The sequence below is a fragment of the Schistocerca serialis genome, chromosome 5, assembly GCF_023864345.2.
Source record: "Schistocerca serialis cubense isolate TAMUIC-IGC-003099 chromosome 5, iqSchSeri2.2, whole genome shotgun sequence".
Lineage (NCBI taxonomy): Eukaryota > Metazoa > Arthropoda > Insecta > Orthoptera > Acrididae > Schistocerca > Schistocerca serialis.
The window spans coordinates 705,644,455-705,661,700 of record NC_064642.1 but is presented as its reverse complement, the minus strand read 5'-3'; the positions used below and the strand labels follow the sequence as shown (position 1 = coordinate 705,661,700).

Genomic DNA, 17,246 nt, shown 5'->3' with positions numbered 1-17,246 from the left:
AAAAACAAATCGCCGGCCGGAGTGGCTGAGCTGTTCTAGGCGCTACAGTCTGGAACCGCGCGACCGCTACCGTCGCAGGTTCGAATCCTGCCTCGGGCATGGGTGTGTGTGATATCCTTAGGTTATTTAGGTTTAAGTAGTTCTAAGTTCTAGGGAGCTGATGACCTCAGAAGTTAAGCCCCATAGTGCTCAGAGCCATTTTTGAAAAACAAATCACGAGTTACTGTGACAAACAGTTTACGAAAGGCAAGTGCTCAGTTGAATAGGAAGAAGAAAATCGTTGAGGGGAAAGGTTGGGTACACATCATTTTAAGGCAAAATACTGGACGAAAGGAGCAGAAATAGAATAAATCGAAAATTTGAAAAAATCGTTAAAGAAGTGTGAAGATACAAAAAAGATGAAAAGAATATCTTAGCCTTTAGAGCTGATGACTGATAAACTTCGATGTATTGCACAGAATGATCCGGAGGAAGAATAGGGAGAAAAGGAACTGCCCACAAAACTCTTATTGAGCAACCCTAAAAAGCACCGAGCAACTACTGTTGCGTCCAGTCAGTATCACTTATCTTCATTTTCGCCTCTGGATATTGTGCTAATTAGTCGAGATCTGAAAGTAACAGTTTAAGAATTCGACAACATAAAGATAAAAAATAGAAGGAAATACAAATAACCTACTGTTGTAGGCAAAGCAGACGCAACAAATTATGTATTACTATTTAGGTTAAGGCAAAACAAGTAAAGCTACGGGGACCGCCTACAGATCGCCTCACTCCATCGTACTGTCGGATGGCGTACTCTCTCGAAGTTACCTGTCGCAGTGGGGTCATCTCCCGCCGCCAGTTAAGTCCTCATCTGACTCAGACATTCTCCAACTCTCCCCAGGGGAAAGAGACCACCGGAGTTAGGTGGCCAGCCGTCGTTGTATGAGGTTTCGGAAGATGATCTCTGACCTGGATCTTCCTCATTCACACTGTGAGATAACTACAAGTATTCCAATGTCGTTTTTAAATAATTTGTGTTCCGGTATCATAGTTAAGAGTTTTGCTGGTGAAACTGAGGCAGACAGTGTACAAATACAAGACATATACTTGAAATGATAATTAATTAACTCGATCCCCGGTCTTGGAAGAAGAGAATCACCAAAAGAAAAATAGTAAGCTTATGATTTTCCGAAAGATAAATGTGAGTTTCGCGTAATTGTAGTATTACGTTTTCGGAACGAATGGGCAAAATAGCATACATTGTCTTGGAAATTCTGCTTCAGACTGGAGAAAAAAAAAAAACAAAGACAGATATGACTGTCGTTGAAGAACGTCAGGCAATATTTTACCTCAACAACTGACTCGGAAGCTAGGCAGTAAGTGGAGAAATGTACGTGCAAATGAGGACTTGACATCTAGAAGTGAAGATAAAAAGTACCAATGCACTTTATTTTCACTGTTTGGTGAATGCTTTGATCGTCTTTTCTTGTTTATTACCGTGGTTTATAAGTTGCTTGTACAACAAAGTTAATAGCGCACACAAAAGCTCTGTCGCTCAGGAGATGGGGATCACTTCTATTAAATTCTATCATCCTGCATTTCTTGGCTGGTTCCCTGTAATTGGAGGCGCTATTGTAGTAAAAGTGCGGAGGTGGTACTTGTTCTTGTGACTTGACACTTAGCTTTTGCTGAGTGACGATTTCATGCAAATCATGTTTTTCTAAAATAATATTCGCGTCTGCTTTGCAGTTGTGGCTGATGAAAGAGCTAGATGGCGTACTATAAGGCTCTCAATGTTGCAGGCTGGTCCACCTGCTCGACGATGTGATGAGCCCCATAGCTATGACGCAGTTTGTGGTGGGCGCCGTCAACGCCTGTATGGTGCTCTTCCCGGCTACATACGTGAGTAAGGCGCACGTTTCAAGAAAATATAAATATGTTCCGTGCCATCGTTCAGCTATAGCCATAGTACTAGAGCTATTCGTTACATTGAGGTCCGTTCGGTCGCGAAATGAAAGCCACAGTGAAAATCAAAAATGTTTTATTTGCAACAGTTAGCTACACCTTCCAGTTGCTTCCCTACAAAGTCGCCGCTCCGACATAGACATTTTCCACAACGTAGCACCAACTTTCCAAAACCCTCGTTGCGCAAGGTAGCCACCTGCGCTTTTCGCCAATTCTCTACGCTGGTCTACAGCTCGTTGTCTATCCCAAAACGTTTATGTGAGCTGACATGAAACTCAGAGGGAGCCAAATCCGTGCTGCATGGTGTATGATCAAACACTTGCCACCGAAAACGCTGCAGGAGCGTCTTCAGTGCCCCTGCAGTGTGCGGTCAAGAGTTGTCATGAAGAAAGGAATGCATTACAATTACGTTGTGTGGACTGCATGAAATCTCTCAGCAGGCACTCATACTTGGCGGGAGGGCATCTTTACGTGTTCACTGTGCACTCAGAAATGAAAAGAGCTACGTGACGTGATCTACGGCATACTCCAGACACTGACCAACGTATCTGTGGAAAGCTTCATCGAATTTTCAGTGTGATTTTCACATCGCGACCGATCGGACCGTAATAAACGAATACCCCAGATCAATAATAACTCACACTGTATTACATGTGTATTTAATCAAAAAACAACAAACAAAAAAAAAACTCCACAGAGCATTTGTTGCTTGTTCGAAAGATGGCAAACATACACTACTGGCCATTAAAATTGCTACACCACGAAGATGACGTGCTACAGTCGCGAAATTTAACCGACAGGGAGAAGATGCTGTGAAATGCAGAGAATTCACACAAGGCTGGAGCCGGTGGCGACACCTACTACGTGCTGACATGAGGAAACTTTCCAACCGATTTCTCATACACAAACAGCAGTTGACCCGCGTTGCCTTGTGAAACGTTATTGTGATGCCTCGTGTATGGAGGAGAAATGCGTACCATCACGTTTCCGACGTTGATAAAGGTCGGAATGTAGCCTATCGCGATTGCGGTTTATCGTATCGCGACATTGCTGCTCGCGTTGGTCGAGATCCAATGACTGTTAGTAGAATATGGAATCGGCGCGTTCAGGAGGGTAATACGGAAAGCCGTGCTGGATCCCAACGGCCTCGTATCACTAGCAGTCGAGATGACAGGCTTCTTATCCGCATGGCTATAACGGATCGCGCAGCCACGTTTCCATCCCTGAGTCTACTGATGGGGACGTTTGCAACACAACAACCATCTGCACGAACAGTTCGACGACGTTTGCAGCAGCATGGACTACCAGCTCGGAGTTACCCTTGACGCTGCATCACAGACAGGAGCGGCTGCGATGGTGTACTCAACGACGAACCTGTGTGCACGAATGGCAAAACGTCACTTTTTCGGATGAGTCCAGGTTCTGTTTACAGCAGCATGATGGTCGCATCCGTGTTTGGCGACATCGCGGTGAACGCACTTTGGAAGCGTGCATTCGTCATCGCCATACTGGCGTATCACCCGGCGTGATGGTATGGGGTGCCAATGGTTACACGTGTCGGTCACCTCTTGTTGACATTGACGGCACTTTGAACAGTGGACGTTACATTTCAGATGTGTAACGACCCGTGGCTCTACCCTTCGTTCTATCCCTACGAAACCCTACATTTCAGCAGGATAATGCACGACCGCATGTTGCAGGTCCTGTACGGGCCTTTCTGGATACAGAAAATGTTCGACTGCTGCCCTGGTCAGCACATTCTCCATATCTCTCACCAATTGAAAACGTCTGGTCAATGGTGGCCTAGCAACTGGCTCGTCACAATACGCCAGTCACTACTCATGATGAACTGTAGTATCGTGTTGAAGGTGCATGGGCAACTGTACCTGTACACGCCATCCGAGCTCTGTTTGACTCAATGCCCAGGTGTATCGAGGCCGTTATTACGGTCAGAGGTGGTTGTTCTGGGTACTGATTTCTCAGGATCTATGCACCCAAATTGCGTGGAAATGTAATCACATGTCAGTTCTAGTATAATATCTTTGTTCAATGAATACCCGTTTATCATCTGCATTTATTCTTGGTGTAGCAATTTTTATGGCCAATAGTGTAAGCTCACCAGATAAAAAATTATTAACCCCTCAAAAAAGCACAGTGATCTTTCTGAAGTCTTAAGATGGTGTAGAACTGGTGTCAAGCGGTCTCGCAATTCTCCAGTGATGACGCAAGACATGGTAGTCAAGTGGTGCTTATGCGACATTTGGTGGCAAGTTTTTGTTATTAATTGGTTATATGACTATATTCACACTGAGTTGACAAAAGGCTAATATCGTGTCGTGGTGCAGCAACTCTACGTGGCACGGGCTCTAGAAGTTGTTGGAAGTCCTCTGCAGAAGTACTGAGCCAAGCTGCCTCTACTGCGTCCATAACTGCGAAAATGTTGCCGGTGCAGGATTCTGTGCACGAACTGACCCCTCGATTATGTCCCACAAATGTTCGATGGGACTCATGTCGGCCGTTCTGGGTGGCGATGTTGTGCTGTGAGCAAAGGCACTCGCGTCGGTCGTCTGCTGCCATAGCCAATGAACGCCAGAATTCGACGCACTGTCCTAAGCGATTCGTTCGTTGTACGTCCCACATTGATTTCTGCTGTTATTTCACGCAGCGTTGCTTGTCTGTTAGCACTGACAAGTCCAAGCAAACGGGGCTGCTTTCGGTAAATAAGTGAAGGCTGTCGGCTACTGCGTTTACCGTGGTGAGAGGTGCCTGAAATTTGGTATTCTCGGCACTGTATATCTCGGAGTAGTGAATTCCCTGACGATTTGCGAAATCAGATGTCTCATGCGTCTAACTCCATCTGCCATTCCGCTTTCATAGTCTGTTAATTCCTGACGTGATGTCATAATCACGTTGGACACCTTTTCACATGACTCGCCTTAGTACAAATGACAGCCCCCCATTCAGTTGGCTCTGAACACTATGGGACTTAATATCTGACGTCATCAGTCCCCTAGAAATTAGAACTACTTAAACCTCAATAACCTAAGGACATCACACACAGCCATGCCCGAGGAAGGATCCGAACCTGCGACCGTAGCGGTCGCTCGGTTCCAGACTGAAGCGCCTAGAACCGCTCGGCCACGCCCCCCAATGCACGGCCCTTTTATACCTTGTGTACACAATACTACCGGCACCCATATATGTGCATATCGCTGTCATATCACTTTTGTAACCTCAGGTATAGCAGCCGAAATCAGAGCATTACAATGGGCAGACATGAAGACGGTACGAAATGTCAGAAAGCAGGTATCGTGTTTCGACGTGAACAAAGTTGGCCGATTTGTAGTTGTATCAACGCTGACTTTCTAATGGGTCTATAACAAATGGTGCATCGCATTCAGCCATGAAACACGCAATAAGAACAGTGGTTTTAGAAAGATTCTAATCAAGTGGGGCCGGACATGAGTGTCACATATTGTCAGTGGCAATCCGGTTTCACACCTGACAGGAATTGTTACTGTCAGTAAATGCAAATCTTTCTCAACCCATTTCCGAGGGAACGTTGTGAAGAGAACTATATACACTGGACGTTTGAAGTGATGTGCAAGGGTTATTTCAGTCGGAACAGCTTTCAGGCACCGGAGATTTAAAATAGCACACGTGTATGAAATTGGATTTGCTGCTGGGTGTGTGTGTGTGTGTGGGTGGGTGTGTGTGTGTACCGTACGCCCATTGCTACTTTATCGTGCTTTAAAAATTGTGGTTTTCACAACGTTATTCTATAACAAACGATTTGTCATTCTATGTTTTATCACAAGTTTTCAAAACTAGAAATTTGTGTTTTTTGTTGCTGGGGAGGGACGGGGTTATACGGTTTGTGCGTTTTTAGAAATTAAGTCCTGGCGAAGTACCTCGCGACAAATCATTGCTCACAGCGGCAAATGAAACTACAGTAAATGTCTTCAGTGGGTTAAACAAACATAAACTTGAAAGTACCTAACTGGAGGCGTGTAGTTCGTCCGGCGAGTCGTGATTTTGCTCCTTTTAAAATGAGACGAAATGCTGATTGCGCCGAAGCCCGAAGGATATCTTTAACCTATCGTGTGTGGTAGGTGTATTTCAAGCTTGAAAATATTTCTTTGATGTTCTACATCTACATTCTTACTCTGCAATTATCACTTAAGTGTCTGGCAGAGGGTTCATCGAAGCATTTTCATATTACTTCTCTACCATTCCACTCTGGAATGGCGCGTGGGAAAAAGGAACATCTGAATATTTCCGTTCGAACTCTGATTTCTGTTATTTTATTATGATGATCATTTCCCCCTAAGTAGGTGGGTTTCAACAAAATATTTTCGCATTCGGAAGAGAAAGTTGGTGATTGAAATTTCGTAAATAGATCTCGCCGCAAAGAAAACCGCCTTTGTTTCAGTGACTGCCACCCCAACTCGCGTATGATATTAGTGACACTCTCACCCCTATTGCGCGATAACACGAAACGAGCTGCCCTTCTTTGTACTTTTTCGATTTCCTCCGTCAATCGCCGACCGCGGTGGTCTAGCGGTTCTGGCGCTGCAGTCCGGAACCGCGGGACTGCTACGGTCGCAGGTTCGAATCCTGCCTCGGGCATGGGTGTGTGTGATGTCCTTAGGTTAGTTAGGTTTAAGTAGTTCTAAGTTCTAGGGGACTTATGACCTAAGATGTTGAGTCCCATAGTGCTCAGAGCCATGTGAACCATTTGAACCTCCGTCAATCCTACCTGGTAAGGATCCCATACCGAGCAGCAGTATCCCAGCAGAGGACGGACAAGAGTAATGTAGGCTGTCACTTTAGTGGGTCTGTGGCGTCCTGTAAGTGTTCTGCCAACAAAGCGTACTTTCGCCTTCCTCACAAGATTATCTATGTGGTCTTTCCAATTTAAGTTGCTCGTAATTGTAATTCCTAGGTATTTAGTCGAATTGACAGCCCTTAGATTTGTGCGATTTATCGTATACCCTAAATTCATCGGATTTCTTTTAGTACCCATTTGGATGACGTCACACTTTTCTTTGTTTGCCCGGGTTCCCGGGTTCGATTCCCGACGGGGTCAGGGATTTTCTCTGCCTATGACACTACCTTGCGGAACGCTATTACTACGAACTGTGACCTCTCTGAGAGGAAATCACGAATCCAGTCACACAACTGAGACGATACTCCATATACACGCAATTTGATTAATAGTCGCTTGTGAGGAACGGTATCAAAAGCCTTCTGTATGTCTAGGAATATGGAATCGATCTGAGATCCCTTGTCGACAGCACTCATTACTTCATGGGGATAAAGAGCTAGCTGTGTTGCACAAGAACGATATTTTCTGAATCCGTGTTGGTTACGTATCTTCAAGGTGATTCATGAAATGAAATGATCGTACGGTATTGTTGGCCGGGAGACCCCATGCGGGGTGTTCGACCGCCGAAATTGCAAGTCCTTTTTAGTTGACGCCACTTCGGCGACTTGCGAGTCATTGATGATGAAATGATGATGAAAGACACACAACACCCATTCATCACGAGGCAGAGAAAATCCCTAACCCCGCCGGGAATCGAACCCAGGACCCCGTGCGCGGGAAGCGAGAACGCTACCAAAAGACCACGAGCTGCGGACAAGGTGATTCATAAAGTTCGGGTACAGTATATGCTCCAAATTGGGGGTATTTTTCGTAGCGTTTCTTGGAGCCATTCATTCAGATTACCGAGATTGTTTATTATAAATTCATAAAGTTCGGGTACAGTATATGCTCCAAATTGGGGGTATTTTTCGTAGCGTTTCTTGGAGTCATTCATTCAGATTACCGAGATTGTTTATTATAACATTCTCGCTAACCAAGTGCTGCCCTTTCTACTACATCTTAAGGATGAGTATGTTGTGGACACTCTCTTCTTCCAAAATGTCAACAGCAGTGCTCATAGGGCTGTAAGCATACGTCCTTGGTTTGATGAACATCCAGAAACACTGTCCCACCCCGACTGACCCCTTCAATCAAGGGTTCCCATATTTTTTGTTACTGCTTATTACATGACATTTTTAGAAATTTGGGCGTACCATTACACTTGACTTTTTAGAAATGTGGGTGTACCACTGTAGCTTGTTTACTTTTTAATGAACCCTGAGGTGAGGCTGAGAGGTTTCCGTTACTATGCAATTCTAAAATTAGTCTGTCGTGACGCTTTTATCTAGTTACTATTAGTGTTAATAAAATTTGCTATCCATTTCGATTATTTTTCACGGAACGCAGATTTCGTTTGAAAAACGTCACCAGATTTATCAACTATCTCAGAGAGCTTAGAACCTTGATGACGTTTTTATAAAGAAGGCTCTTTGCTTCGTTTTGGAAGCGTTTCTAAGTGTACAACGCTTTTGGTTATCACTGGTCTCTGGACCGACCTTTACGGTAAAGCCAAATTATTAGTAGCTTTCATCAAATTTGCTTTAGGCCGTTAAAATATCATTTATTGCAATTGCAGTTTCAGCATATGATCATTTTCAAGCATTCTGAAAGTAATCAGTCACCAAATAAAATATGCGTACTTACAAAATTGACATATGTTGAAAAATGAAAATTTCAAAGCTGCGTGAGGGGGATGTTGTAACCCACTCATTGTCAGTAACATAAAGCCGTGACACGCTGGAATACAGTCCCCAGCAGGGTAAAAGCAAATGCATGTGGCGCTATGAATTTATTCGCTGTTCCATACACCGCGCGAGCACACATTAGAAAGCTGGTAAAATGACGCCAGATAAGATAAACACTTAAATCAAAATCTCATGCAGCAGGCATGGTAGACGGACCACAGTAGCACACACTTTACACACTACATGAAACCGATTCTAAATATTACCATCTTTGGACTCTGCTCTTTGCATGTTTGCATCGTTGTATCATATCCGCTGTTATTTCGCCAGCTTTCTAACGTGTGCACGCATGATGTATGGAACAGCGGATACATCCACACCACCACATTCATTTGCTTTTATACTGCTGAGAATTATATTCCAGCATGTCACAGCTTTATGTTATTGAGTGCGATACAACATCCCGTGTAAGTAGTTTTGAAATTTGTATTTATCGACGTTTGTCAGTTTTGTGATTCGTATATTTTATTTGGTAACTGATTGGTTCCAGAATCCTTGGAAATGGCAATGTGTTGAAACTGCAATCACAGTGAATAATATTTTAACAGCCTAAAGCGGAATGACTTCATTCAAAAATTTCACGAAGACCGTGGACCCAGTCCTCATCAAAATTCTACTGTACAAAAAGAGCTGTAGAGTATCGATGCTTGGTGCAGCTACTGACAGTTGATACGCAACATATACCATATAGAAATATAACGTATAGTGCATAAAAAGACAGAGAGATCCATTATTGTATGATTACACGATTGCAGAACAATCACTGGAAGTAGTCACATCCACATAATATCGAAGAGTATGCGCACGGAGTGATTTAAAGTGGAAAGAACACATAAACCTAATTGTAAGCAAGACGAATGCCAGACTGAGAGCCACTGGAAAAATCCTAAGAAAGTGTAGCCCTCCACAAAGGAGGTAGCTTACGAAACCCTCATTCGACCAATGTTTGAATATTGCTCTTCAGTCGGGGATCTGTACAAGATGGGATTTATTGAGTAATTAGAGAAGATCCAAAGAAGGGCTGCACGTTTCGCTACAGGTTCATTTAGCAAATGCGAAAGCGTCAGGAAGACACTCAACCAACTCCGACCGCAAATGCTGCAAGACAGGCGTTCTGTATCATGCTGTAATTTACTGTTAAAGTTCTGAGAGCGTACGTTCCTAGAAGAATCGGCCAGTATATTGCTTCCCTCGGGAAAAGACCATGAAATTAAATTTGAAGACATTCGGGCACACACGAAAGCTTACCAGAAATCGTTCATCCCACAGACCGTTTACAACTGGAACAATGAAGGATGGGGGAGGGGAGTGACAGTGTATAACTGCTCTTTTAACTGAGAATAATATTATCAGGCTTATTCTCGTATTGGGGAGAGGTGATCGGATATAATTAATAGCACTGAATAAGTTTTAATTAAAATTATCGATATATAATCTCATCAGAATAACACCCGCAGCAAGGTAGCGCTTCAGGGAAATCAAAGAGGGTTTAACGCGGCTACTTTTGTTTATAAATTCTACTCTATAAATCATGCGCGGGTATTGTTAGTTCTCTTGTTTTCTGCGCTCTGAATAAGTCTACGCAGCTGCGGCGTGCGATATAGCTGGCATTGCCATGTGCGCGAGAGAAAGTAGCGCTGAGTATTAAACTCTATTACATGCCGAATAACAGATAACAGGGTCTGTGGACTATACGAAGGGACGTTAAATTGAATATAAGAACGTAATTGGACACTTAGCTTTGTGAAAGTAAAAGCGTACGAAGTTTGAATGACTGTATCGAAGTAATAGTAAGGGACGATAATCCTTACTATAACATCTTTGAGTGACGAACCGTAAAAATCACGGACATTTTAATTGCTAAGAGTAATTGTAGGATCAACCCTCCTATTCCCTATATACAAAACGCAATCATTCATGGTCGCTTGATTATTATTAACTGTTGTTAATAAAAAAACTAAAGGGATTTCCACAGTAGCCTGTGAATTGGTCAATGATATTCATAGGCAAGCTGCAAGCTGTATCTCTGGATGAAGAATGCTCCGGTGATGATATATTCCAAAGCGTAAAATTTTACTTAAAAGCTATTTAACATTTCATTTCCAATTGGACAGAAATAATACAAAATCAGGAACAGTGCGGATAAGTAGTAACGTCGGAAATAGGAAGTTGAAATAATAACTAACATCCAAAGACGTTGTTAAGTATCTTGTCTGCGGTAACGCAGCAACAAATGAAGGGTGGTCGACAGTGCAAAAAGCCAACATTAATTATTATTATGGAAACCCGAAATTTAGTCGCCGTTACAGTGAAGATGTTTGTGGCTGCTCCATCTGATATGTAGATATAACGTAAAGTCGGGCGTATATACTGGATAACAACATCAATATCTTAAGTCAGAGAAGTCGACGACACCAGATCAACGGACCCTCCGCCATACACTGTTACGGGCTTGCGGATTATCGGTGTAGATGGAGATGAAATCTAATCATCAATAAATGGTTTCAGGTGGATGTGGTATACCCGAAGAAACTTGCGTAGTCTGACCGTCGCCGAAGTCAGACCATCGTGCCAGACAGGGTACGATATTACGATATTGCATTGCCTGTGTTGGTAAAAGTGCAATGCAACATTCCTTCGGACATATGAACATACAAGGTTAAGCCGCTGTGATTATAGAAAGTAATTTTTTTTTAACTGGACTAGAGGAAGTTTAGGAACTGAAATAAAATAAAAAATGAGGCATGTGAATTAGACTTGGCCACTGTTTCTATGTTTCGATACAGTGTATCGATACGTGGAACTGTTTCAGTGTTTCGGAACGGCTGTGGTTCACTGTTTCGAAACAGTGGTGTTTCATTTCGCCCCTGTCTCGGACAACCGGACCAGATTCGATCTCGAGCCAGACACAGAAACTGTATCGTTGTTTCAAAATAAGGCTGTTTCAGTCCACTTGTGCTTGGAACGGACTAATTGTATCGAAACAGTGATGTTTCATTCCGCTCTGTGTCGGACGAGATTCGGGCTCGGCACAGGTACTGAAACACAACATAACACTTCATGAAACACTTTCAAGAGTGTCGAAATCTTTTTGACAAGCAACAGCATGAAGCTTAAGATATCCGAAAATAAAGCTTCGTTTCTATTTGACTGTCCTATTACGAAATGGCGTAACATCTGCTTTATAAACACTAACCAAACAATAAAACAACGCATACTATTCACATTCTAAATAATAAATATGTGAAAATCATTCAGTTAAATTACACTTTTTTATAACATACGCTTCTCTGTTCATGTACAGTAATCACATTAAGAAACGCAAGTAAGCCTACAACATTTTGAATAAAAAAAGGCGTAGAGTGACAGTTGTTAGACAAATACATAAATTTGATGTAGGTATAATTGCAAGCAATCTGTTTGACGTATCACTGATCGTGTAATGGTGAACGGGAAGGGCTGGGAAGCATGGTGAATTTATAGTAACGGTTCGAAACACCTTGAAAGACAACATTTTTTTCTGTTATATTTTGTTATTTATTCGAATTATTTGGCGTTATTTGTGAGTCTATAGTCACTGTGCCTATTATCCACATTTGTGTGAATGGAAATTAGCAGGATTGGTATATTACCCATACTAACAGAATATGGGAATCCCAGTAGCATATCCGTTGTTTCTGCAGTTTGTTCCCACCTCCAGTTCCGTTCGTGGTGGTTCTTCTGTCTTCAGCTATGGCTGTCCTCAGCCAATTGAAAAGTATGAAAGTCACACGACACGAAAGCAGCGCATTTGCTGCAGGAAATACGAAACTGCCAAGACGCCCAAGTGACAGTTTCATGCTTTCTGCGATATGATTTGTGTTTATATGGACATACTTATAGAGTAGACATTCAAGATGATAAAATGTGTAGGTTTATTAGATTACAAACTGTTTCACTGTTTCGAAACAGCGTATCAAAACATTACATTGCACTGTTTCATTTGTTTCGAAACAGTTACGTGTTTCAGTTTGCCCATCTCTAATGTGAATAATAAACGCCTAATGAGCAAAATACGAGTGTGCGGAATATCAGAGCAGCTCTTTGACTCGACTGGAGAGTTTCTTGCAAATAGAACACAGAATTTCATTCTCAACACAGAGAAATCTTCAGACGTAAAAGTGACGAGTAACTGTGTCTGGTCATTCAATACTAAGCTTGGACAAACGGAGTTACGTTTATTAATTCCCATTGCTTCAAGGTAGTTCTTCTTCCTTCCTTTATGTATGTGATGTAATACTTCATGTAGCTCCTTGTAACTAGGCCTTTTTTCAATCAGGTGCTCTGCAAAAGTAGAACCTCTTTTCTAACTTCTATGGTGTTTCTTCAAGCGGGTGCATGCTGCCCATGGAGACTGGCCTGTATATAATTTCCCACTATTGCAAGTGTTTTGTATATTCCTCTGTTTTCAATAGCTGAAGTCCAGAGCGAAAACCAGTTTGTGAAATAAATAATAAATATTGTAGAATATTACGCTAGTGTTGTGTGTGTTTTTATTCATAATGTACAAAATATTCTACCAAGAACCGACGGAAAAATCAACCAATGAGCCTATTTTTTTGTCCGGTGTGATCATAACTAATCGCGTGTTCGAGATTCTTTTCCTGTTGTTATAATATTTAATCTTTGGAAGGGGTTTCTACAGACTTCTGACGTATTGTGACCAGGATCTGTTTCCTTCCATAATACCGAAACGCCACCTGCCTAATTTTTCCGAGAGATGGGACGAAGCGTCATATGGTTCTCTCACAACAAAAGTTAGGTCGTACGTGAAACACCATCCAGTTATAATCCTCCAGTTTCGACCGGGGTATTTAGATTGTTTGCCTTGCTTATCAGGAGAATGCTGATTCCTAGGTGACAGTCGCTATGCCCTGTTCTCAGTTCGCTGAGATTTGTCTCAAAAGATGCAGAAAGAATCACAAATACAACAGCCTCACGGACAGACTTAGTTTCAAAGTCGCCTGATTAACTGTGCTGCGCCAGAATGCCACATTCCACTGCCTTTTGGTGTCTTCGGTACAGTACGATAATAGTTTAATCTGGAATGCAGACATTTCTTCCCTAACATATTCTGTGACTTCGGGTCAGACTTCGAGCTGGCCAGTCCATCTTTGTTGAAGAATGATGCAATGGTCCACTCTTTGTTGGAAAGATCATTATGATGCTGATACAAGAAAAGTCAGATTGTAAACTGTTTCCAAGTGCTTGAAGCATGCAGTTGTCTAATAAATATTACATAAATACCCGTTTTCGTATTACCATCGACCAGAACAAGTACCCCGACCGTGAACAAGAAATTCATGATATGATCAGCCCATCGTCACCGACAATACTCATTACTTCGTATTAACAGACGGCACGTTATTGATGTTATATTATTAGCAGTAATGCTCAAACCATCGATTCCTTAAAGAACAGAACTCTCTTGTATAACAACAGCTGTAAACGTCTCAGTACTTAACAAATGATGTAAAATGTTAAATATTTGGCGTTAAACGCTTAAAAGCATCAAAGCTGAAGACGCAAAATTCTAATTAAAGTCAGTTTGCAGCAACAAAGTGATCTCAATATCAAACACCGGATGAGTATAGTTTGGGTAAATACCTTTCCGTTTGAGGATGTCTGTCACGTCATATCTCCTGAACTATACGTCGTGCAATGACAAATTTGCAGGTACATTCAGCGGTATAAATGGATACTGTTTGCAAACTGTGTTGCGGATAGAGTTAGTAGTAAAGATGCAATAAATTAAACAGTCATGCCTGATGCTGCCGTTTCACCCCACGAACAGCGAAAATGTAGTAAGTCATAAACTTTTTTCGTTTCGTTATTTTGTATGTGTGGAGCGGCGGATCAGCGAGAAAAAGTTCCGTAAAGGGTTGAAATTATATGGGGAATTGGTAAAAACAGTGAATGATACGCATCCAAAAATCAAATTTACAGGACATCGGGAGAAAGAAGGAAGTAGGCCTCTTTGACTCGCAGTTTATCTACAAGAGAGGAAGATATGGATTAACCATACTTAGGAAGCAGAGAAATACGGACATAATTATGAAATAGAGATTTTGCGACTCGAAATAGTGTAAATAGTAGTACTTAAAATATGTGAATAACACAATTTAATAACTAACACTCAACAAAGAAACTTCCTGGAAGATTAAAACTGTGTGACGGACCGACATTCGAACTCGGGACCTTTGACTTCCGCGGGAAAGTGCTCTACCAATTGAGCTACCCAAGCACGACTCACGCCCCGTGCTCACAGCTTTACTTCCGCCAGTACCTCGTCTCCTACTTTCCAAACTTCACCGAAGATCTCCTGCGAACCTTCCCGAAGTAGCACTCCTTTAAGAAAGGATATTGCGGAGACATGGCTTAGCCACAGCCTGGGGGATGCTTCCAGACTGAGATTTTCACTCTGCAGCGGAGTGTGCGCTGATATGAAATTTCCTGGCAGATTAACACTGTGTGCCGGACCGAGACTCGAACTCGGGACCTTTGCCTTTTGCCTAAGCCATGTCTCCGCAATATCCTTTCTTCCAGGCGTGCTAGTTCTGCAAGGTTCGCAGGAGAGCTTCTGTGAAGTTTGGAAAGTAGGGGACGAGGTACTGGCGGAAGTAAAGCTGTGAGGACGGGGCATGAGTCGTCCTTGGGTAGCTCAGTTGGTAGAGCAGTTGCCCGCAAAAGGCAAAGGTCCCGAGTTCGAGTCTCGGTCCGGCACACAGGTTTAATCTGCCAGGAAGTTTCATATCAGCGCACACTCCGCTGCAGAGTGAAAATCTCATTCTGGAAACAACAAAGAAGCAAGAATAGTGAAACAAATATTAGGATGACTGCTGTAGGGAAAGCGAGAAATTTAAAAAATGTATATGGAGCCCAAATCAGAATTAATACATAATTAAGAAGAATTGATCAGACAGTAAGCAAAATGTTATTTAACGATACATATTCTATTATATGAAAAGAACGCAGATAGTGATTTACAGATAAAAGCCGCTAGTACGCCATAAAACTGGCAGCAAAAACAGTAAGTCTGTACGACCCCATCATTAGCATGTATCCATGGTGGTGATTTGTACACAGGACAAAAAAGTGAGGTTTTTTATCTGAAAATTACACCAACATGGTTAATTGACTGATATGGCCTCGCAATATTAACCAAAACGGCCTTTCTGTGCTGGTATTGCGAACGGCTGAAAGCAAGGGAAAACTACAGCCGTAATTTTTCCCGAGGACATGCAGCTTTACTGTATGGTTAAATGATGATGGCGTCCAATTGGGTAAAATATTCCGGAGGTAAAATAATCCCCCATTCGGATCTCCGGCCGGGGACTACTCAGGAGGACGTCGTTATCAGGAGAAACAAAACTGGGTTTCTACGAATCGGAGCGTGCAATGTCAGATCCCTGAATCGGGCAGGTAGGTTAGAAAATTTGAAAAGGGAAATGGATAGGTTAAAGTTAGATATAGTGGGAATTAGTGAAGTTCAGTGGCAGGAGGAACAAGACTTCTGGTCAAGTGAATACAGGTTTCTAATACAAAATACAAATGGGGTAATCCGGGAGTAGGTTTAATAACGAATAAAAAAATAGGAGCGGGGGTAAGCTATTACTAACAGCATAGAGAACGTCTTATTGTAGCCAAGATAGATACAAAGCCCACGCCTACCACAGTAGTACTAGTTTATATGCCAACTAGCTCCGCAGATGAAGAAGAGATTGATGAAATGTATGATGAGATAAAAGAAATTATTCAGATAGTGAAAGAAGACGAAAATTTAATAGTCTTGGGTGACTGGGCCTCGGTAGTACGAAAAGGAAGAGAAGGAAACATAGTAGGTGAATATGGAATGGGAGTCAGGAATGAAAGAATAAGCCGCCTGGTAGAATTTTGCACAGAGCATAACTTAGTCATAGCTGACACTTGGTTCAAGAATCATAAAAGAGGATTGTATACATGGAAGAAGCCTGCAGATACTGGAAGGTCTCAGATAGATTATATAATGGTAAGACAGAGATTAGGGAACCAGGTTTTAAATTATAAGGCATTTCCAGGGGCAGATGTAGACTCTGACCACAATCTATTGGTTATGAACTGTAGATTAAAACTGAAGAAACTGCAAAAAGGTGGGAATTTGAGGAGATGGGACCTGGATAAACTGAAAGAACCAGAGGTTGTAGACAGCTTCAGGGTGAAAATTAGGGAACGATTGACAAGAATGAGGGAAAGAAATACAGTAGAAGAAGAATGGGTAGCTTTGAGAGATGAAATAGTGAAGGTAGCAGAGGAACAAGTAGGTAAAAAGACGAGGGCTAGTAGAAATCCTTGCGTAACAGAAGAGATATTGAATTTAATTGATGAAAGGAGAAAATATAAAAATGCAGTAAATGAAGCAGGCAAAAAGGAATACAAACGTCTCAAAAATGAGATCGACAGGAAGTGCAAAATGGCTAAGCAGGGATGGCTAGAGGACAAATGTAAGGATGTAGAAGCGCGTATCACTAGGGGTAAGATAGATATTGCCTACAGGAAAATCAGAGACCTTTGGAGAAAAGAGAACCAGTTGCATGAATATCAAGAGCTCA

At 42.2% G+C, this 17,246-nt stretch overlaps 1 protein-coding gene and 1 non-coding gene across 2 annotated transcripts in view; both read left to right on the top strand.

Moving 5' to 3' along the window:
- The window catches only part of LOC126482185 (odorant receptor Or2-like), a 103,549-nt gene that overhangs the window by 22,039 nt on the left and 64,264 nt on the right, over positions 1-17,246 (top strand). The window contains exon 3 of the mRNA XM_050106164.1: positions 1,785-1,884. Coding sequence (XP_049962121.1) covers positions 1,785-1,884 — 100 coding nt within the window. The remainder of the gene's footprint in view (positions 1-1,784; positions 1,885-17,246) is intronic.
- Positions 15,307-15,383, top strand: Trnal-caa (transfer RNA leucine (anticodon CAA)). The gene has a single exon. It is a non-coding gene; the product is annotated as a tRNA-Leu (tRNA).